The sequence below is a fragment of the Perna viridis genome, chromosome 3, assembly GCF_037379345.1.
Source record: "Perna viridis isolate PV_CMFRI_1.1 ecotype Kerala chromosome 3, ASM3737934v1, whole genome shotgun sequence".
NCBI lineage: Eukaryota > Metazoa > Mollusca > Bivalvia > Mytilida > Mytilidae > Perna > Perna viridis.
Genome location: NC_142447.1, coordinates 26,514,382 through 26,538,978, shown reverse-complemented (window position 1 = coordinate 26,538,978; position 24,597 = coordinate 26,514,382). Strand labels below are relative to the sequence as shown.

The window sequence follows — 24,597 nt, the reverse complement described above, 5'->3', positions numbered from 1 at the left end:
ACCTGTTAACAATTTTTGGCAGAATATTCTTTCACAAGTACAGAAAAATGTACATGTACATGGTTATGGTAAATTTGTAACGTACACTTAATATTTAACTTGCTGAGTGTTTATGCTTCCATGGAAGATACTTATATGTCCATGTTATTGGTCTAGTTAGTTTAATACTTTCTATACATTGTAAATGCATCCTGTTTGTAAAAGACACTCAAATTAATGGAGAAGGTTGAGAAAGTGGAGGCAAAAATGAATCATTGTATTGTGATCTATAATGAAGAAAAAAATGGCAAGAAAAACCTTTCAGTAGAATTCAACTGTTTTTGACTTATACCTATTGGTATTATTGTCATATATTATACTTTAAGACTTTTCTTTAGTTTCTTTGACATAACTGCTGGTCCATATAACTTCATATGCCCTAAATATTCAATGCATCTCAGCTATGCTTCAGTCAATAGAATTTTTTCAGGGCAACTAACCGGTCCATATGCAATGTATTGCCATGACTCTCAGCATCATGAACTATTTGCTAAATATGTAACTTTCTGAATGAAATAAAGTTGTTAAGATCTTATGCCAAAAACATTGAATTAGTGCCTTTTTCTAGCTTTATTTGCATGATTCTTAGGTGATATTGCACTTAAAGCATTGATAGAAATATGTTATGAAAAATGTCTCATAAATTTCTTACCGTCATTTGAAAAAAAACAACACTCAAAGGTTTCTTCGATCATGTAGAAATACATTTTCCAAGAAATATTTATTCTTTAAGAGTCTCTGCTAACTTGTAGGTTATAATCAATAAAAAACTACAAGGACATGGATTTTGAATATTTTTATGTTTTTTATTTTATTTAGATCCTGCTTTCATCAAACAATATAATTTTTAGCTCACCTGGCAGGAAGGGCCATGTGAGCTAATGCCATCATGTGGTGTCCATCGTCATTGTTCTTGTAAACAATTTTTTGTTTCTCACCTTTCATGAAAGTATAGAATTAGGCTTTCCATCCAACCGACCTCCTGTCCGTCTGTCAAAATTGGTTTCCAGAGCGTAACTTTTGAATACTCATAGAATTTCACCAAACTTGGGCAGTTAAAGGTTTAAGAGGTCAGGAAGACACCTATTGATTTTGAGGTCAAAGGTCAAAATCTCACGGACTTAACAAAATATAGTTTTTGGGGCAAAAATTGGTTTTCCTGAGCGTAACTTTTGAACACCTTCAGAGAATTTCACCAAACTTGGGTAAATGAAGGCTTGTGGGGTAAGGGAGACACCTATTGACTTTAAGGTCAGCAGGTTAAAGATCAAGGTCACACAGACTTAACAAAATATAATTTTTCATTTTGCAATATTCCATGAAATTTTACTTTTGTTGCCTGACAGGGGACGTGGAGCACTGCTCTTGTTGAAACTCCTCTCTGACACTACTTTGACCAATAAGAATCAAACATAGTGTGAATGTTTCTTAGGGTATTCTGCATAGAACTAATTTAATGGTTTTGTTTTACTTTTTTTGGGGTTATTTTTTTGTAATTAGTTTCTAAAATATTTTCCTGTTGAAAAACTGGACAGAATTGAATAAAAGTTGATACATGTATGATTGTTCCTTAGATATGATCTTTGTGATTATTTATCCATGAAAAATACATGGCAACTTTTACAAAAAATAGAATGTAGTTTATCAAGCCAGGTGAGCGATTCAGGCTTTTTAAAGCCTCTAGTTTAGTTTGGCATTTTATAACGACTGAAATAGAAAAAAAAGAGTTCTTCTAGAAGATTAGTTTGTTTGCTTTTTGAAATTTATAACTTCCTTGTAAATTCTGTTATCATTATTTAAGGTATTATGTAATAGAGAAACAAAAGATTTATAACATTTTTGTTTCAAATTGTTGTATCATGAAAAGTGGGAAAAAATTAGAGCAGAATGACTTAGTGATAATACATGTGACTTTCCTTCACATGGTCTGACACATTTATTGGTTTGAACCCATAGACTGAGCATTTATCAACATTAATGTTTGTGTGTTTTTATTCTAAAATATTAGTAGGTTTTATTCATAGATCACCTTTCAAGCTATGTTAATATTGTGTGTATAAGAATGAGCAAGGAATCAGTTGGGTGCTTTAGGTCATTAAAGACCATATTTTTTGTAAAAAGTTTGTATTGAAACAGGCCAAGCGGTAAATGAATCAAACAGAAGTGCTGTTATTTTCAATTTCATTCTTTAAGTGTTAAGTTATTTGATCATGATTGACACTTATTCTCAAACATGTTATTATAAGAAAGCTGAATTTTCCTCTCAAACAAAAATCCAAGTTTTTTTAATTATTTTTATGGACATTTTTTCTGACCTGTTTGTGTTACCATAGTTTTTATCCTGCTATGATGTTAAATATCTGGGTCATTGTCTAATAGGATTTTGTGATTCATCAAAGAAATTTAAAAAAAACTTATTATTTTTACAGAAAAGTGACATTCCACCATCAGAAAAGTTGGGGCTATACACATACGAGTTTAATGATATTCCAATGTCAGAAGATGAGACTTTGAAAGCCACCATAGCTATGTTCAGGGATGCTGATATCATCAAGAAATATAGGATACCATATGATGTAGGTGTATAGAGGAATAGTTTGGAAAACCATGAAAATACAGCTTCTTCATATTCATGTGCTGTGCACAAATAAACATATTGGTATTCTAGAGGTCTGTACAAGTTTTTGCCACATCTTTTTCTATACAGAATAATTTCTTATTTTGATGCAGTTGTAACACATTATTGTGATAGTACACATTGTTTATTGTTTCATATACCTCAGCTAAAGTTCTGGTTATCAATAAAAGAACACACCAAATTTCTCTGCCAATCAATTAAAAAATGTGAAATGAAGACAACTTTATTGTTTTTACAGGTTATATGCCGATGGACTTGTAGTGTAAAGAAAAACTACAGACCAGTAACATATCACAACTGGAGGCATGCCTTTAATGTAGCGCAAACTATGTTTACCATTTTATATGTAAGTGTTTAACTTTTCAGTGTAACTAACTTTGTGGTTTGCCAAAGATCTATTCAGTTTGTTGAGTTTGTGATTTTTTTTTACCGAAATTACGGGCCTTGAAATAACAGAAATAACAGTTTTTTGGACTTTTTTTGCAGATATTGACTTGATTTTTAGTACAGAAGTTAACCATGATAAATTACCACACAAGTTTGTAGTTAGTTCCACTCCAATGTTTTTTACTGAAATTAAGAGCCTTGAACTTAGCTAAATTCACAGAAATAACCGTTTTTCGGACTTTTTTTTTCTAAACGCTTGCATGATAAGTTACAAGTCAAGTGTATGTTTTGTTCCACTACGATATTTACTTTGGATTAACTAAAACTCAAAGAAATCACAGTCTGGAGTTTGAAACTACCATTCTGAGTAACCGAATATAGTTAGAAGATAAAGATCTAAAGCCTAAAAAACACTCTTATTCCTCTTTTTATCAGGGTCTTTCTTCATGTATTTCTCTTACGAACAAATTTACTTGCATATCCAATATGGGGACACATGGGGTAGGTGAGCGCACTCACTAAGGTTCTTTGATTTACTTTTAGACTGGTGGTTTGATTCCATTGTTTGATGATTTAGAAGTATTTGCCCTGCTGGCTGGATGTCTGTGCCATGACTTGGACCACAGGGGGACCAATAATGCCTTTCAAGTCAAGTAAGTGTATGATAAACAACAAGTGTATCGTTTTCTCATCAGAGTCAGAAGCAGGGCATTCGGAATTGGCCTAGCAATATTTTTAAAGTGAGAAAAAGAATAAAAAACCACTAGACAATTGCAAGACTAGGAAGTTACAGACATTCTCAGGTAAGATTCAGTGTTCTTTAACTCAGCAGAATCTTGTTAGAGAACTTGAAATCTTACCCATGGGTGTCTGAGATTTCTCTGTCTTGCACTCTTAGCAGGGTTCTTAATATATCTTCCTCCTACTCCTATTTATTGAAATATATGGAAAGTGTTGCTTTTGTGAGTTTGCATTTTTTCCATGTTCTACAAAATCTCATTCCATTAAAATTGCAGAGCACTTTTCATTATGTGGCCCATTTCTTGCTTGCTTTCCATTAATAGCTGATACCACACTGGTTTGTTACCAGATGAACTAAGAATCACTGAAAGCCTGAATGTCCAGTATATGTTTTCTGTATATTCCAGAGTTGAGTCACCATTAGCCATGTTATACAGTACCTCTGTCATGGAACACCATCACTTTGATCACTGCATTATGATTCTAAATAGTGAAGTAAGTCATGATTAATTAACTTCAGTTTTGTTAAAAAAAAATTATTTGTACCCGGCATGGTTTGCAAGTCGAGGTTTACTAGTTTCCTTAAAAACTAGAAATTAAATTAACTTCTGTGTAAAACAGGGTGTTGAGAAGTTAAATAAAATACTCCAAGGCATTAAAACTTTACTGGAATATGAGATGTGGCAAGAAATATAAGCCATCTCTCCGCCACAAGACAAACTTTCATTTTTAATGATTAATGTTAAACAACATTCGCATCATACTTTTTTCATTTCTATCAAGCACGCAGATGATTCCATAACTAATTCTAAGTTTATTCCGGACTGGATATGAAAATTTCCAGAATTTATCATAATAAAACTCCTAGATGCGGGAGGATATTTAGGATATTCATTACCAGTGTCAGGATAGTGTGATGTTTTGAAATTTTTACATGTGTTCAAAAAGAAATACTAAATTGACCTTAGAAAGCTCTGTCAGAGGGCACAGTATAAATACTTTCATTTGTTACATAATATAGTAAAAGCTTCACAATGATATTTATCTACTCCATTTTTAATTTCTAGGGAAATAACATATTCCAATCATTATCATCAGAAGAATACAGAAAAGTGATCAAAATGTTGGAGCATGCCATATTGTCTACAGATTTAGCACTTTACTTCAAGTATGTTATGTACACGTATATTATGATAAAATATTAAGAAGAAAAGATTAGGAATAAATGTTGCTAAAATTGAAATCAACAATACCACAACCACAGAATACAAATTGTAACTGGGTTTAAACTTTTCTTTTTCACAATCTACTATTTGATATTACATTTGTGACACAAAAGTTTTATTATCAAAATTGAGTGAACTACTTTTCATGACATAAGATTGAATAAAACTTAAGAAATTCACAATGACATCTCAGATGAATAAACCATATTATTAGATTATTTAATATTTTTTTCAACGAGATGAGCATGAGAAACTCCCGCGACTTGAAAAAAATATTTAATAATCTGTTTAGCGCTATGTTGCTGTAGTGTAGAGTATTAGTTTTCTTTCATTTTCAGTTTTCCTGACACAAATATGTAAATGTTATTAGTGCTGCAAAGTTTCCTTTAGGGACTATTTTTTGTAGACATGCTGCGTGACATAATGTATGTTGTGCAGCTGTGATACACGTCATTTGAACAAAAATTTGGTTTACTATGTCGGTTGCGTTTAAAATGTGTGAAGTAATTTTGGGATTTATTCATTCTAATCAGATAAATTACTATATTTTATCATTTTCCATTGTAGACTAGAAAATATTACCACAAATAAGGCATTATTTCATACACAGTAAACAAACAGGCAGTTATTTGGTTTGTCAAATATTCCTACGCTGGTGCTTGTATGTCACATGAGGACATAGAAACTAGCGATAATTTCCATTCTCACTCGACTGGTTTGAGATTGAAAATTATCATATAGCAAGACCAATGGGATTTTTAACAAAATAGCAATAAGTAAATTTATACTGCAATTTTCTGTTTGAGCAACCAAAATGTGTTGACTGTATATTTATTGGTGATGTATGATCACTTAGGCCCCGCCTACTTTCCTCCCTTTGCATGAACTACCTGCTTGTAGCGTCACTATCGGGGGCCATAAGTAGGGAAGAAATGTTAAAAACATGTCATATAAAAATTCAACTTGATTAAAAAATGAATAGGATTGCAAGTCTTACATTTTACACTGATTGTAAACTCTTCCTTATATTGTTTTTAATTTAAGTCAATATACAGTTATTTTCTTTGTAATGATAGGACTATTTATTTTTGAAAATTATTTGTTTTTTACATAATTCATGAAGTCTCACTAACCACTTCAGGGTCAAATGGCCATCCCCCTATGTAGTACCAAAAACACACAGTACCTAGACCTATGCATTGTAAGTGTATTATTTGTGTGTATTATGATTAAAAGTAGTAAAAATAAAGCTGAGAATGTGTACTTAGTAATTTACTACAAAAGTGTATGAATATTGTTTATATGTGTGAGTAATTTGACTCCATGCTATCAGTTAGCAGAAAAGGTAAAAATGTGGATTTTCAGTATTATTTATTCAAGTAAATTTTTTGAAGAATTTCTACAATCATTGTACCATCAGCATAATGATTTTGAAAGCCTTATTTTCCCAGCTTTGCAATTGTATGCAACTTTAAGATGTCATTTTTCCTGGGAATTCACAGTGAAACTTTGAAAATTACATATTTAACATGTAAAGTAATGGAAATGCTAGAAGTGGTTAGTGATACCTGAGAAATATGTCCCCCAACTTGGTGCGGAGTCATATTTTTTTTCTGTCCATCTATCAATCTGTTACAGTTTTGTAAGTACTACTCCTCGGTAACTACTGCACCAAATTTCATTAAACTTGTAGGTAGTTAGGACATGGTATGAATTAGTGTATATTACTAGGAATTTATGATCCACTGAATATTTTCAGCATTATACCCCATTGAACTATAAACTATAGGGGGGGACACATGTGTTTTTGTAAGCAATACAAACTTTAATTTTTTATACTTCTTCATTTTTTATTGATTGAAAAATATCAAAATTAACTTATTATTGATACTGAAAGTTAAATGCCAGAACAACTGTGTGTATTACAATTTCTCTACCAGAGGTTTTATGAATTCTCAGTAGTTTTTATAAATTTTTATGACAAATTACACTCTACAGACTGCAAATCTTTGGATAATACCTATGTTAAAAAAAATCACAAGTTTTAAGATTTTGCAGATCATTCCATAAGATACTGAAATAAAAATGGATTATCATAAAGTAGCATGTACATGTCTGCACTCTATGGGCTATTCCATAAGTATTTGTGTGTGTGGGAAGAGGGGGGGCTGACAAGTCACTTCTATCAAAATTTCAATGGTGGTTGGGGTCATATAAAAAATACCCCCTTCCCTCATATACATTTATTTCTAGAATAGCTCTAAGTAGTACTGGTTTTACAGATGTATGAAACAAAATTGATCAAGAATCTAACATTTAAATTTAAATGCTCTGGCTTTTTATTTGATCAGAAATACATATACACCATTTGTATGCTTTGGATTTATTTTTATTTCAGAAAAAGGGGGGATTTCAAGAAGATAGTAGATGAGGGTGAGAAAGAATTCAAAGAGCAAACAAGAAAGGATTTACTCAAGTAAGAACTACTAAAATCAGACAAAAAGGTGGGAATAAAATTTATAATGCAAGGATGAAGAGATAAAAAAAATCAGAATTTAAGTTTTAGACCAGACAATCATATGATACTCTCATTTATTTCAAAATCCTTACTTTGAAATGTGATTACAGATATTTTGGTGTTAGTAAAAACTATCATGCATATAGTGGTTGTTTTCATTCATGTTTCTCCTAAATTTATAGTGATTGAACATAATTGATTTTTTGTATTTCCTGCGTAAAACTGGAAGGTTTATGGTAGTGATGCTGTCCTTCTATCTGTTCTTCCATCTGTGTTTATTCTGTACTGCTGTGTGTATACTTAAAACTCCGTAAAAATCTGGTTCTTTAATAGCTGTGAGTGTTCATATATTCCTAGACACAGGTTTTTTTTTATTTTCTAAAGAGCTATGATGATGACTGTGTGTGATGTTGCAGCCATCTGTAAACCATGGGAAATCCAGTATGAAGTTGCTCACCTAGTTGCCAATGAGTTCTTTGAACAGGGAGATATAGAAAAGACCCAGTTAGGTGAAAAACCAATTGTGAGTAAAATTGATTAATCAAATAAAAACCATGTATTTCAATTTCTTGGGGTGTCATTGTCCCTCATAATCTTTTTGTTGGGTAAGAAATTAGACTATTAAATATTACTCTAGTAAAGTTGTTTTGTAGTCAAACATGCTCTAAGGAAGATAATTAGCATTTTCTAAATCATTATAATATAGAATGTCCTTGTCTCAGTTTTCTTTTGTTTCAATCTCCAAATAAAACTACAGTGTATGTTACTGTATCACATATCGCTTTGTGACAAGGAAATTGTATGAGGAAAACTAAGGTTCTATTTTAGTTCATGTTCATGATTTAGGAAGCATCTTAAGTGGAAGAAATACAATTGTAATTAAAGTTTTAGCTTGTTATCCATTTTAAATTTGCTTACATACAGTCTTTGAAATTGGGACCAGCCAACCAGCCAATGCTGGTAAAAATAGAGGCAGACTTGCAGAAATTTTGTTTTCAAGCCAATGTATCCTATATAAAATTCTATTCAGATTAAGGGTAGGGCCTTGTTTACTGAAGTTAAGACATGAAAGACTGTGCATAAGCTATTGACATAATTAATTCTAGTCTAGTGTTCAATATTTCATGGTATGTAAAAAAAAAACAATATTTTTATTTCTTCTTAAGGCCATGATGGACAGAGACAAGAAAGATGAGCTTCCCAAAATGCAAGTTGGTTTTATAGATGCTATTTGTATACCTGTTTATAAGGTATGGGATGTTACATTAATTGATTTTTATTACCATTCTATAAAGTGTCTAGTACTAGCTTCAAAAACAAAGTTTGTGAGGGAAGGGGCACACTGAAATCACCATGTCATCCCACACCCCAAACAAAGTTTGTGAGGGAGGGAGCAGACTGGAATCACCATGTCATCCCACACCCCAACCAAAGTTTGTGAGGGAGGGAGCAGACTGGAATCACCATGTCATCCCACACCCCAACCAAAGTTTGTGAGGGAGGGAGCAGACTGGAATTACCATGCCATCACACACCCAAAGTTTGTGAGGGAAGGAGCAGACTGGAATCACCATGTCATTCCACACCCCAACCAAGTTTCTGAGGGAGGGGGCACACTAGAATCACCATGTCATCACACACCCCAGCAAAGTTTGTGTCAGAGGGGGCACACTGGAATCACCAATTCATCCATGCACACTGTAAGCACGATTTCTAAATCCATGATAAAAGAATGAATTGAAATAAAGGGTTTTTACCCAATTCATAAGTGTTGGGAATCAAGTACAATATATTTACTCATTTGAAGTAAAATTGTGCAGTGTGACTTATTTTTTAAGCAATGCCTTAAACAAACTTAGCAAGTTTGATGTTACTTTTTAGCAACAAACTTATAAATGTGTTAGATGTTTGTGCATTACATCTATATGAATATATAGAGAAAAAAATATAACACATGTATGAGAGTAAAATAAGGAAAGCTAAGACACTTGAGGGTAAGTTTAATCGTTCTCTATCGAGGCTCTGCCAAGTTAGAGAACTATTATAGTGGGTAATTTTTGTGGGTGCCAAATTTCGAGATTTGCTTTTTGAATAAGAAAATCAAATTTTTGCAGTCTTTAGTTTTTGCACTCATAAATACCGTGTACGAGAGATAATTTTGAGAGACACCAAGAATTGAATTTGACGAACTTTTATTTTCGCGATTTCTTGTTCCTTGTGAAGAAAGTGAAAATTTGAACCTAACAAAAATTACCAGTTATACAGTACCTTACCCAAGGGTGTGTGAGATTTCTCAATCTTGCAGGAGAAAATCTGGTGTTTGATTCTTTTTCTCACTTTTGATTATGTTTGAATTGAAATGACCCACATTTAACAGCTGGTCATGACCTATTAATGTAGTGATACGTCACAGCAAGGGGTAAAATGAAGGCCACTTCAAAACAACCATTGGATTTTAACAAACTGCAAGAAATAATAAATCACTGATTCTTCTCAATAAATTATTTCAAAAGAATGTTCAAACACATTTTGGTAAAGTAATCATCATTCACTAACTCTTTATTTAATTATATCAATTTGTTACAGGGGAATGCACAACCTGTCTCAACATGTTGATGAGATAAGGAAATCTCACACAGCTAAAAATAGGAATTTTCTTGTCTCCTTAATGAGAAATAATATTTCTGTACTGTTTCATCATACAGGTTTTCTGTATGTATCATTTAAATGTGATTTAAGTGATAACTTGAGATTTCAGGGGCCTTATATCAAAGGTAGCACAAAAGTCCGGTCCTACACATAATTTTCACCCCCAAAAATAAGAAAAATTAAGCTGTCTGTGCCTAATAAAATTAAGTCATCTGTAAATACTTACCAAGTAAGGGTACAGAACCCCAACAAAAATAACAATAATTGTTCATGCATTTTAAAATTTTGTGTATTCTGCCTCACCTTTCATTTGAAATTTTTACAGGGCTAAAACCAGGGTATTAAAATGTTTTCTCAAGTCTGAATCAATATGAAGATAAAACAGCTTTCTTATGACATTTCAGAATGCTTATATCTGTTTCAAGCCTTAAGCAGTCCACACCTTGAGACTTCACTTCCATTTATCATATGTTACACCCTTGTATTTGATTATAATTTCAGATGATGGCTGAATTAAACCCTGCATTAGAACCATTGTATACAGGCGTTAATAACAATCGTAACAATTGGCAAGCATTAGCAGATGAACATGAACGTAAGATAAATGGTCTCTCCCCAGGTGAGAATCTCATCTTTTTAGACAGAATTCTGAGATGAATTGTTTCTAGACAGATACATTCTCATTTATTTTTGATGTTGTGGTATAAATATATGTTAGCTGTGCCTGGTTTTTTTTTTTTTTTTTTTTTTGCTTTGTGCACGTGGTTGTTGAATATTTCCTCATGATTTTGGACTGAAATAATGCTTTTGTCTTTAGTTTTGTGTGCCTGAAAACAGAAAATATGGCAGTAATTTTTTACTGGTCATAAGTCTGTGGTGTTGAATTTTTCTCTTATAATAAAAATTGTGCACTTCTCACATATTTTGTTGTAGATTTTGCATTGTCATATTTTTAACTGGATTTTCCAAAGGAAAAAATGGATATTAATTTTGGGATGTATGGTGGGCAGTTGGCTGCCAAACATTGTCCATGCAATTACTTAAAAAGTATTTGCCAGATTCTTTTCAAACTTGGGTAATTTAGTTTTATGTGCCAAAACAAAACTCCAGTCTGAATTTTACAAATATCTCTTCTGTTGTTTCTGAATGGCAGCCATTTTTGTTGCAAAAATACATACTTCAACCCTTGTCCTTGCAATTTCTTGAAAAAGTATATGGTGGATATTTGATTTTAGATAAATTGGATATGTTATTTTATGTGGCAAAATGAAGCACAACTTTGATTTTTAAAAATATGACTTTTGTCATTTCTGTTTTTGTTGCGGACTTTGACCCTTGTCCATGCAATAATATGAAAAGTATTTTTAGATTCTTATTAAATTTAATGAAAATAGAGACTTTTACAGTCTTCTTCTTGTCGTTGACCATTACACTTGAATGCCAGTCTCCTTTCACAGTTATCATGTTTATGTTGTAACTAATTAATCATTCACAGTTTTTTATTTCAATGTGGGAAAATCCAGTTTCCTGTAAATTTGACAGCCTCTTTTTTTACACAAATTTGAGATAAATCTCTGCAAGTTGTGTAATTTATCCTTCTGCACCATTACAAGCTTAATATTAGATTATCTAATTCTTTGTAGAAACTGCAGTTTGTTTCAGTACTTTATTTAAGTATTGATACATTAATTTACAAGCATTTAAAAGAGTTCCAGATAAAAAAATATATTTCCCCTCAAATTTATCTATTGTATTGCACAAGTGTTTAGGTGTTATGTTATTAACAGATGTGTCTTGATGTTGTTTTAACTCTGATTGGAAGCTAACATATATTGAGGTTTCTGTTAAATTAATATGGAGCTTATGCAAAAATGCAGGAAACTTCATTCTGGTAAATACTCTTTCCTGTAATAAAAAGCTTTATTCCTTGACAATCATTAAAAAAATTGTAATGTTCTTTCAATTCTATAGCAACCCCAGCAGAAAAAGAGAAAGAAGAGAAAAAGACTAATAATGTAGAAACACAAAAACCCAAGCCTTCTAAAACAAGTAAAGTAAAACCAGAGCAGCCATTACCATCACAGAAGGTAACTGTTACAGAAATCCTTCCATGTGTCAAATCCCTGTGTTTCTCTATAAATCCTCTGTGCATTTTATTTTCATTTACATGATGCAAAGAATTTGTACCCTATGGTTTGAATTTTTAGAGAAGTTCCATTCAAAAAGTAGATATAATGGGAAATAACTTTGGTCAACTTTACATTCCTCATTACTTTTGGATATGAAACACACTGCAGTGCTTAGCATAATTAATTGTATGTAGCTTAACTTGTTTGATTTAGTGCATGTGATCATTCTATGAACTAAGACACTTCAGTTACTTATCAATGTTTTTTTTTCTCTGCTTAGCCGAACTGCTTAATACTATATATAATTCTGACTAATTAATTTTGTCCCCATTTTATCAGAAATGTTTAGGTTTTCTCTCCTTTCATTTTATATACTGAAAAAAATTAACAGTTTTAATTTTGTTGTTGTTGTTTTTTTTCATATATTGTGTACAGCTTCATCTAAATTAAATAAAAAAATACTCTTTTGAAAAAGGGGAGATGTATAAGTTCAATGTTCTAATGAAGTAGATGGTACACAAAGCTTCTACAAAATCTATTTTTTTCCTTGAGTAGATTAATGAAATAGTTCATGGAGGACAGACACAATTTTGAGAATGTCTTTATTTTATTAATCATTTATTCTAGTCACTTAAAATAATAACTATGGTCTATTTTTTTTTCAGAACTCAATTAAGCAAAGCAAACAGACCTCACCACAGAAGAAAGTGACTATAAAAGAACCAAAAGGAAAAACTAAAGTCTGTTCTATAGTATAACACAGAGCTATTTATATCATGGTTTTATAATATAAAAACTTTCAGGGTACACACTTAAGTGTTAAAAACCTATAAAATGCTGAAATGATTATAGATAAGATGTTAATGGGTTTTTTTTTTCATAAGTGCATTTATAATTATAATTTTGTTCATATCAGTCGACTTTTGACAACTTCAAGAGCTAATTATTCTGTTCTGTAATTAGACAGTACTGTTCCACATATGAATCAGGCTAAAATCAATTATAAAGTATGGCACTTGAAATATTCCTACACAAGACTGTATTGACAGAAATGATGAGTAAAACCAGTTACTTTAATCAATGATTTTAAGACATTTTTTTTTATATAGTCAATGCAGTTTAAGATATCGATCCTATACCAGCTTCTTATTTTGTTTATTTTTGTGAGGTTTTAATTTTTGCTGTATTCAGAAGGTTCAGGAATTCACAAAAATAAAAGCTCACAAAATTTAGTCAAGGTAATTTTTCATACAAAATCCATTCCGTTAAATCTTAAGACACAGAAAATAAATAGTGCAAACATTTAAAAACCTTATTCATAGAGTTAATCGTGAAATTTTGTACCTGTTAATTATTGCCCTCTATACAGTAATTGATTTAGATCAGACTTTTTTTTCAGTATAGGTTATGAATGATGGTGATTATTAATTTATTATCCTTGATATTACAGTGCTTGTATTGAATTTGTTATTTTTTAAATTTTATTTATCGATTAGCTAATGTTTTTTTTTTAAGCGTGAAGAAGTTAGCAATTTCTATTTCATGCTATGATATTTATAAATTCTAAAGAAAAAACATTGTTATCAATATTGTCTGTTCAGAATCCTACTGGCACAACTGAATTGGATGAACAACACTGTTCTGACATTTGTTTCTAATGTTAGATTGATATGTAACTAAGTGTGTTTTATATTGCATCAGTTTGTAGCTTATTTGAAGGCATTGAATAGGGCAGTTTCTATTAAAGATTGTATATGTATTAGGAAATCAACTTTGCTAAAAGTGTGCTGAAAATTTCAGGTGTTGTGTGTTTTGAAAGCTGATTTGATATTAGTTCTAGAATCAGTTTTCAGTACATGTAGATCTGTCACTTTAATTTATGTTGCACAAACATTTCAATGCATGTGTTTCATTGGTAGATATATTTACACAGAATCATTATATTTTGATCAATGCAATTTGTATAGCTTTGCTTTATTATCAATTTAGACATTCCTTCCCACATTTGGAATTGCAAATTTAGGTATTCAGGTTTAGACCAATCATACACATCTACCCCAAAGAACTTGAGATAAAAGATACAACAGACACTGTGAAGTCAGCCTCATATCTTGACCTACACTAAAAAAGATTAATGGAAAAGGAAAAGTATTGACCAAACTATTCTACAACCGCAATGACTTTCATTCCGTATCGTCAATAAAAGTTTTATGGCCATCATCATGAATTTGTGGATCTTAATGGTGTATCCATCTGCACCATGAGAACCAATTTGTTTGATGTGTCATAGTTTTCCTTACCTCTTGCATCTACCCTGGACTTGACTTTATATGAGGAACTTGGCAGGTGTTTCTAGAAAAGCAGTGGACACTTGCCTTACAGGTGCACCTGGTCCATGCACCCAGCTATTAGTGGAGTCCATGTTGCTCATTTACTTTAGTTTCTTAGTACGTAATATTTTGGTTATTTTGTGTTTTTTGTTGTGTGTGTCTATTTTCCCTGTCGGGTCTTTGTCCCGGGATTGTGTTCTTTTAATTACACTTGAATCTTGGTTCCCTTTACTACTATTTAGAGTACAATACATGAAAATATTGTACAAATCCTTTTTTTACAAATGTACTGGAAACTTGTTTTGGGACAAGCTGCACATGCAACGAGTTCAGTAATGGTTTCCAGTAATATGGATGAGTTACTTAGAAATGGAAAACTAAAACAAACAAAAAAACATTAGGCAAAATAAATAAAATGAACACTATATAGGACTTGCTTTATTGTTATGATTGACTCTTCAAACCTTAAGGAAAACCACTGTTTAGCATTTTGAAAAGGAACAATTTGGCAGGTACTGATTGAATTAGAGAGAATACCCAAAAACGTACCATTTGTTTTTTTGTGATGACTATACATATTTGCAAAGTACAATATTTACTTTAAAAAATGTTTGTAGCAATTTCTAGTTAACTGCAATTAATGTGTGAAGGAATGATATGTTTTATGTTCAGTTCACTTTTTGTATATGAATGTTTTAAAGGTAGTCAAAACTAACAGTATTTACTTGCTTTACATAATGCAATATTTCTGTGGTAGTTGTTAAAGTTTGTGTTGTTATGGTAGTAAAATGCAAGAAGGCTTATTTATCCTCAGGTCATTTATAAAGCCCCAACTCATATTTTTGCATTTGTGGCAAACCAGGGTCACCACCATATAACAGTTATATTGGGGAAAGACTTATGAAAATCTAAAGATAAGCCCTTGTGATAAAGTGTGCAGATTTTTTTTTGAGAACCAGCCTACTTATGTAGAAATATAGTACCAGTAGTGATTGTCAGATTAAATACAGCAGCATTGCCATTATATTTAGTTTTATTTTAAGGTAGATACTACCTATTGATTAATGATAATGATTAAAAACAAGACATAAAGTATTTTGCAGATTACATCTAAAATAAACAAAAATAAATGAGTTGGTATGATTCCAGATGTCCTGCATTGTTTTTAGGGCCAAAGTAAAATTAATTGATAGATATCAAGTATACCCAAGTTCTTGTAAGAAGTGCAAAAATATAATTCTATGGTAACATTGATATAGATGATTGAATATTTTTTAAATAATACAATTTTCTGGCCTTTTGATTTTATTGATCAGAATAATAAAATATAGACTACTCAGTAAGTATTGACATTGTGAAAAGTATAACTTCCCTTAATTTGTTCTTCAAGGAATTTAGTTTTAGTAGCTTTTATTGTTCATTTCTACCAGATATTTTTATTTGTTTTTGTTGGTTTTAGGAGAAGGGTAACCGAGAGAAGCTGACAATATAAAATCTGTACAAATTAAACATTCATTTTAAAGGTTTTTTTTTTCCTGTTTTGTTTTAATATGTTGTCACAATCAGTTACCTCTATTGGTGCAATATATTGTTTTGTTTATTATATTTGTTTGAAAATCTTATATTTTTTTTAAAGAATTTTGCACATTTTGCAAACCTAAGATAACATTTATTTCATACCCTTTTAAAATACCTTAGAACTAATGTATTGTTTGTGCCTGTTCTAATTAGTTCTGTTACTTTTATTCCATTTTTGGGCATTATTGGTAATAAGAAAGTGAAAGAAAATATTGTTACTTAAATGGTTTGTGATAGTCATAAACAATTTTAGTCTATATATAACTGTGTACATTTATCAGAAACAATAATAGCATTCTTCTATTTATTAATCAAAACATGAAGTGTTATAAAATATAGACAAGTATGATGACTTTTGTCATTAAATAAAATAACTTTCTTAGGAGTGAAGGCCCATGTTGCCATGGATACAATACATGTCTAGTTACCAGTGATATTATTGTGTATTTATATAGTCTCTACTGTGATAGGTTGTTTTGTTATGTACTTAAATTATAAAACTTCTGTTGAATAAACTATAAATTTCTTCTTATCAGTGATTAATCATCTGTGATTTATAAACCAGAGATGAATACTAAACATGCTCCTCCATCATTTTGCATTACTTCTATCTACATTTGAAGAAGGGACCATTATCCCATTACTTCTATCTATTTGAACAAGGGGACAATTATCTTATTACTGCTATCTACATTCAAAGGTTTTGTTTGTTTGTTGGGGTTTAACGCTTGAGGAGCAATATTTCAGCTATATTCAGGTGATGAACATGAAGTGGATGATAAAATGAACATGAAATAATGATGAAATGAAAAATGGGATGGGATACAAGGACAATGTGGTCGACAAATTTTGATTGCCACTGGAAACAGAGAGAGGTGGGTAGGGTCGGGCAATTTAGCCTCCTGTGGCGGAGCTCTATGGTTCCTACTCCTGGAGAATACCACAGTAGGGTTTTTTAACATGCGATGAACATGGCATCTTTCTTTGTACTGCTATGGTTTGCGGTCAGATTTTCCGTATTATAGCCTGACAACCCTAGCATGTAACATACCTGGGGTACCCCATTCCACCACCTGGGGCACACAACCCAGTTGCTCTGTGGGCAGAGCGCCCTAGCCCCTGGCTAAGGTTCTGAGCACTATTTAGTTGCCTTTTACGACAAGCTTAGCACTGCTGCAGGCCTATTCTTTTGACACCTGGACCTGCACAGGTCTCTACATTCGAAGAAGGGGACCATTACCCCATTACTACTATCAACATTTGAAGAAAGCAACCATTACCTCATAACTTCTATCTATTTGAAGGAGGGGACCAATGTGATGATTATCCCATTACTGCTATCTATTTGAAGGAGGGGACCATTATTCCATTACTGCTATCCACATTTGTTGAAGACCATTATCCTATTATTGATATCTATTTGAAGAAGGATGCCATTATGATGATTATCTCATTACTGCTATCTACATTTGAAGGAGGCCTTTATCCCATTACTGCTATCAATTTGAAGGAGGGGACCATTATCCCATTACTGCTATCTACATTTTAAGAAGGGAACCATTCTCCCATTACAGATATCTACATTTGAGGAAGGGGCCATTATCCCATTACTGCTATCTACATTTGAAGAAGGGGCCATTATCCCATTACTGCTATCTACACTCGCAGAAGGGGCCATTATCCCATTTCTGCTATCTACATTTGAAGAAGGGGACCATCATCCCATTACTGCTATTTACATTTGAAGAAGGGGACCATCATCCCCATTACTACTATCTACATTTGAAGAAGGGGGCTATTATCCCATTACTGCTATCAACATTTGAAGAAGGTGACTATCACCATCATCCCATTACTGCTATCAACATTTGAAGAAGGGGACCATTATTCTATTACTGCTGTCTACATTAGAAGAAGGGGGCCATTGTCCCATTACTGCTATCTAAATTTGAAGAAGGGGACCATTATCCAGTTATTAATACAAAACTTATACAGTGTTTCTAACATATAGAACTCGAACTCAAAGTCTAGACCCGCAAACATTTACAAATATGTGTATTGTTCATTTCATACTCCAGATATGTACTATGATCTTTCCTGTAATTTCTGCCACCTCCAGAAATTCTCAATGTGTTCAGCTATTATAGTTTCAAGTGCATGTAAACAAATATATTTCAAACAATTTATAATAACATAGGCTATTGTGTTATGAAACTGTTTAAGCTCTCTGAAAACCTGCAGATGACACATCCTTCAAATGACCATGGGGCAGATCCTTGGCCTTAACGTCCATACTAATCAAAAGTTCATTAAAGGTCCATGCAGCAGAAATGATTCTTAATTGCTGAAAGGTAACCCTTACCGCCAGGAAAAGGTTTCCTTTCAAAAAGATCTTTGGCTGCTAGGTAGATAGGGACTTTGTGCTTTATAATAAAAATATATGTTGCCATTCTCCAATTTTTTATCTTTAATTTGGGATGTCACTCATCAAAATCCATCCAGTGGTTTTTACAAACATCCTTAGAAAGTTCCCCTAATTTCAACAAAGAAATTTGAGAAAATCGGTTAATAAACAGCCAAATAGCAACGGCAGTGTTCTATATAGATTATAACAAGAGATTTCCCCCTCTTAATATACACTCCCTGGTAGAGATGTCTTGCTGTGCTCTAAAAAAAGCACATCTCTTCTTTTATGAAAGATAAAAATCCCACAAATAAATGAATTCTCTCTATATTGAGTTGATGAAGTTTGCCTATAAAGTGGGAAGGAAGATCGTGTCTTAATACTACAGCTAGTAGGTGACATTGCCAATCTGGAACAATAAGAATAAGATCATTTTTTGCTTAAATCTTCCGACGAATTACAGACGGGAAATCTAATGTCCGGTTTTTGCCTTTAAAACTGATTGGAGAAGTTCCCATTGTGTATTGACTGGAGTAAGCATTCTTTAAAGAGATACAGTGGATTCTAGAAAATTTCATAACCTATTTGTCTGAACAAAAATATGCAATTAACAGGAATGTGCAATTAACAAAAATTGTCATTTCAAGGGAATACACTTGATGTTTTCAATGTTTAAGTCTGGGGTATATTCTTCCTCGTGTCTATAAGAATCCTGTTCTAGTCGGAAGATAGAAAAGATTGTTGTAACAACAGATTTCCTACGAAAATTCAGGTATTTCACTAATGATGTTTTGTTGTTATTTGGACATATTTTATTCATAGATTTTAATTAATAGGATTGGATAGCAGGTTAGGTAATACACGGAAACATACATTACATAGTGAAATATTATTGGTAAAAGAATACGTTCAAAGAAATATAATTCTATTTCCGACGGAAGATGAAAAAAATAATCATATAATTGTTTCAATGCTTTTCTTTGAAAATTAAAGTAAAATTGTACATTTGCAAAACGAAATGAGCAAACATTTAGTAAAAATATGCTAGCCAAAATGATATAAATTAATTTGAGATAAATACTGTAATCTGATTGGTGAAAATAATTTTGTTATATCTCAATGGATAAAAAATATTGACACACCCCTATTCAGTTAAATTCAGAGTACTTTTCTCATGTTTAAAGATAAAAATATGTTTTAAAGTTAATTTATAAGAATTGGCTATGATAAAAATTTTGTTTATTTAAAAATAACATAAATTTTCCATGTGCATATTTTGTTAATTGCACTTTGCGCAATAAACAATATGCACATGGAAAATTTATGTTATTTTTCAATAGACAAAATTTTTATTATTGCCAATTAAATATCATCAAAAAAATTATTTTCATACTTAACAAGTGTGGACACAGACTGGTATTGCCCGAAGAGCAGATTTTAACATGCAAACGTTTTGTCTCGAACGTGTTTGCATTGTCCAGAAAACTCCCCCATTTATTGTTATCAATAATTTAATTATACACATGTTGATAAATATCCATTAGAATATGTTACTAAATATTTACTGATATCAATAAATGGGGAATAAACTCCGTAATGGCTTACCATAACCATAAGACAAGTCATATACACATTACAATGCTTCTTTCTTGAAGGTGTACTTGCATGTGTTTAACTTGCCCATTTCACTTTATGTAGGTTAGCTTGGTAAAATTTGTTTTTCTAATACTGGACTCTCAGTTTTTTTTGTTTTTTTTTAGATTTTAACAGAAACCAACTGTGCGATATCTGTCAGTTACATGGATGGCCCTATTTTTAAAATGGTTGGGGCCATGACTCCAAATTGAATAGGATCCTTCCTTTAGTAGTCATAAATTGATCAACCGTAATTAAAGCCATCGCACGAAAATCAAGTGAATATGGACGACGACGACACGGACATCGCTGTCAGCACCATACCAATATACATGTACGATCGCATTTTTTTACGGTGACACTATAATTTTAAATATATACATGTATATCGGCATATTCCGTGTTTGGACATGCTCCATTTCCAATTCCCTAAAAAGCCTGTCAATTACTCTTCCTTAGGACCAACTTGATAGTGTGTGATTTGCTAAGAATTCACATCTACAAGGTCTTTGTTTTTACATTCGTCCTAGTTAAAACAGTTCTCTAGCAAAAGAGAATAAAACTGCATAATGGAAAAATTTCTCAGTTACAGTCATGCACTCAAAAGAAAACATTCGAAATTCTTTTGAAACAAAATTGCCATACCGGTATACGAAGGACTTAAAGGCTAAATCCATCTATACTGGCTCACAGCTAAGGCTTCAAATCAATATTTCTACTAAATCTTGTATAAAATAATTTCATCAACTTCTAAATAGTTATATACATTTGTAGCCTGAAAAAATGTTTCCTTGAACAAAAATGTTGCACTACAGCACTTGTTTTGCAGCTGTATACAATATATCAAGAGGCATTGCCAGTATTATTTGGTTTCAGAACCAACATAACCTGTATGTATATTGTCATTAACTTTTCTTTAGAATCTCTATTTCATTGAATCCTGTAAATCTTCTTCACAATTTAACAAAACAAATATTTTTACATGTACAATATTTAAGTACGAAGGAGACTAAATTATATTTTTATGTACATGTACAAACTTTACTTTATTGGCACGAAGTCATAAACAGAAAATGGTTAAATTAAAAATCATATAGAGTTGTCAGTACATGCAGTCTGACATGTACATATACATGTATAGCAAAACTAAAAATCGTTGGAGCTCCTTGGGAATGTACTTACAATATACACTGTACTTTTACGTGTACATAACCTCTACATGTATAATTTAGTCCCCGAAACTTCACGTTACAGTAATGGGCAGCTAATGGAACTACCCCCAACTTAACAGATTCCTCAATGCAATGTGTTTTGCAACAAAACGTCAAAAAGTTCATATGCATGATATACACGTACGTGTATGGAGCATAAACTCATAAAAGATATGTAAAAGAAAGGTCCTATTTAACCTTGGACCCCAAGTTTTTCCTCCAGCAAAATGTGAAGAAATATGGACCATAATCAACTTGATAAAATACAATTTTAAAGAAGAAAATAAAACCAAAGATTTTTTTCTATCCTAGATGGAAACAACGAGTTAGAAATACTGGTTGTTTATATTCATAATTGATTGTAAACACACATGCCGGGAGCGTGCTCGTGGCCGAGGGTAATCCCTTTTTAGGACTCAGCGCTTGAGATATTTTTTTTGTTTTGACCAACACCGTCAAAACAAAACAAAAATATCTCCAGCGCCGAATACCAAAAGGGATTGTGCAGTGATTTAGTGTAATATCAGAAAATGAATTTATAATATAAAAAAAATCATTCTTTAATGTTAAAAAACACTGATTTTGTACTAATAGAAAACGTACTTTTCTGATATTAGGAAATCAATTTCTAATATTAAAAAATCATTTTTAATATTAGAAATTCATTTAGGAATATTAAAAATTCATTTTCTAATATTACAAATTCCTGATTTAATAATATTACAATATATCACACATTTAGTTATACTACAAATTGAATTTGTAATATAAGAAAATGAATTTGTAATATTAAAAAATCCCTTTGCAATATTGCAAAATCAGACGCATTTTTTTAAAATTACAAAATGATTTTCTAATATTAAAAAAATCGTAATTGAATACAACAAATCCATTTTGTAATATTAAAAATCAATTTATAATATCAAAAAAAATCATTGTTTAATATTACAAATTCAATTGAATTTTTAATATCAAAAAATGATTTTTTAATATTAAAAAAGGGTTTTGCAATATTAGAAATCAAATTTGTTATATTAAAAAATGAATTTGTAATATTAAAAAATCATTTTTTAATATTAGAAAACACTTATTTTTGTCCACTTTGGCTTGCAACAAATAAGGGTTGATAATGCTGCATATCATATATTAAGATTTAAATATAACTTTTTTGTATATGCATTATAAGTGTTTATTTGAACCATATATCATATATTTAGATTAAAATGCAACTTTTTCTGTAAATGCATTATAACTGTTTGTTTAAACCTTATATCGCATACCCTCTATCACACCTTTAGACCTATATCACATATCATAGATCACACACCTAGACCTATATCTAGATTAAAATATTACTTCTTTATATAAGCATTATAAGTGTTTGTGTAAACCTTATATCATCTACCCTGTATCACACCTCTAGACCTATATCGCATACAAAATATCACACCCCTTCACAGACCATACTTGGAGTATGGTTATAATATATGATATAATGAACATGACATGTTAAAATCTGTATCATATAATGTATCAACCCTTGACCTATACCAACCGCGGCCCGGTGGCCCTTAGGTAATATAGGAGTATCGGGTTGATACAGCATATGATACAGATTTTGACATGTAATATTCAGTATATTTCGCATACCCTATATCACAACCCGTTACAGACCAGACGTGAAGTATGGTTAAATATAGGATATAATGAACATGACATGTCAGAAATCTGTATCATATGCAGTATCAACCCGAGACACCTAAATCACCCCAAGGACCACCGGCCCACGGAGTGATGTAGGTCGAGGGTTGATACAGCATGTGATACAGATTTTGAAATGTATTATTCAGTATAAATATCGTCTACCCATTCACGGACCATACTTGAAGTATGGTTAAATTATATGATATAAGGAACATTAATCATCAGGACTTGTTTCTCTTCTTCTAAGGTGGGTGTTTCCATCGAACGTTTTCTTCCCGTCATAATTTGGGAAGCCTATCTGGCAGGTATTTTATCCTTGCATTTTCTCATTTCCAATCTCTTCTGCGTAACAGAATTATTCTTTCTTTATCATATACCACAATGGTTGCTTCTAAGCAAAATCAAAAAGGAACTCGATATAACATACCGTTAGTTTCAGGAAGTTTTCTATTTGTTGTTGCAATCATCTTTATCCACTGCTAATATTTCAAAGGAACTCGATGTTTAAACTACTGTTACAGAGGATTCCACTTAATCGCATAACTGTTAATTGCATATTCCTGTTAATCGCATAGAGACTCGAAGAACAAAACAATATCCCATCTTATTCATAAAAAATCCTCTTATGTGCATAAATGTTTTTCAATATTACTGGAAAATACACATAAATGGGTAAAACAACGAAACATACTATATGGTAATGAACTCCTGACATATAATAATGTTAAGATGATGTTGGCTGTTCAAACCTATATAAGAACACTAAACGATTTTAGTAGTGCACACTTATACGATGCAGATGGTAGTTTTGTTGACAGACCAATGTATTTATATTGACTTTCTATTTCGTTAAATAAAAAAAAAAAACGAGACGAAATTTGGATACACTTTTCAAGAATTGTGGTTTAATTTGACGATTGAACATCAAAATTTTCAAATTCTTTCTTTTTAATCTTTGATATATGATTAAATAACACTATAACAATAAAGTTGAAAATGATAGCACGTTTCGTATATCCGTTACACCCTTCATTTCGTGCGTTATAAAGATAGAAGATCGTGGCTTCGAGAAGATAATTTGACTGTCTTTTTAGATATAAACCACTAAAATCCTCCAAAAGCTTTCGTAACATAGTGTTAGCCAATCAATTGCACGATACATGTATGAGAGACGCCGACCATCACCTGACTGTTCTTATACTTGGTTTAATTGTCGTTTTCGTGCTATATATACTCAATACTGTTAGACCCGGTTTGCACTTATATTTGGTATTTGTAATTCATGCTGAATTGAGGGGTTTCTTAAAGTCATGGGCTATCATTTAGAGTCCTTCACGGACGGTGTAAAGCATCAATTGAAAGCGTTTACACAGTCCCCGGCATAGTCATACCCGTGAATGTGGGTTAT

At 31.8% G+C, this 24,597-nt stretch overlaps 1 protein-coding gene across 10 annotated transcripts in view; it reads left to right on the top strand.

The window, feature by feature from the left end:
- The window catches only part of LOC148621643 (cGMP-specific 3',5'-cyclic phosphodiesterase-like), a 65,638-nt gene extending 48,871 nt beyond the window's left edge, over positions 1–16,767 (top strand). For 7 of the 10 annotated variants that reach the window (XM_088576224.1, XM_088576226.1, XM_088576225.1 and 4 more), the window contains 11 exons: positions 2,469–2,615; positions 2,916–3,023; positions 3,608–3,717; positions 4,213–4,300; positions 4,873–4,973; positions 7,430–7,507; positions 7,934–8,072; positions 8,716–8,799; positions 10,700–10,817; positions 12,170–12,285; positions 12,993–16,767. In XM_088576224.1, coding sequence (XP_088432350.1) covers positions 2,469–2,615; positions 2,916–3,023; positions 3,608–3,717; positions 4,213–4,300; positions 4,873–4,973; positions 7,430–7,507; positions 7,934–8,072; positions 8,716–8,799; positions 10,700–10,817; positions 12,170–12,285; positions 12,993–13,085 — 1,182 coding nt within the window. In that variant the 3' untranslated portion in view covers positions 13,086–16,767. The remainder of the gene's footprint in view (positions 1–2,468; positions 2,616–2,915; positions 3,024–3,607; positions 3,718–4,212; positions 4,301–4,872; positions 4,974–7,429; positions 7,508–7,933; positions 8,073–8,715; positions 8,800–10,699; positions 10,818–12,169; positions 12,286–12,992) is intronic. The other 3 variants (XM_088576228.1, XM_088576231.1, XM_088576230.1) reach the window with 3 other exon arrangements.
- Positions 16,768–24,597: the final 7,830 nt, after the last annotated feature.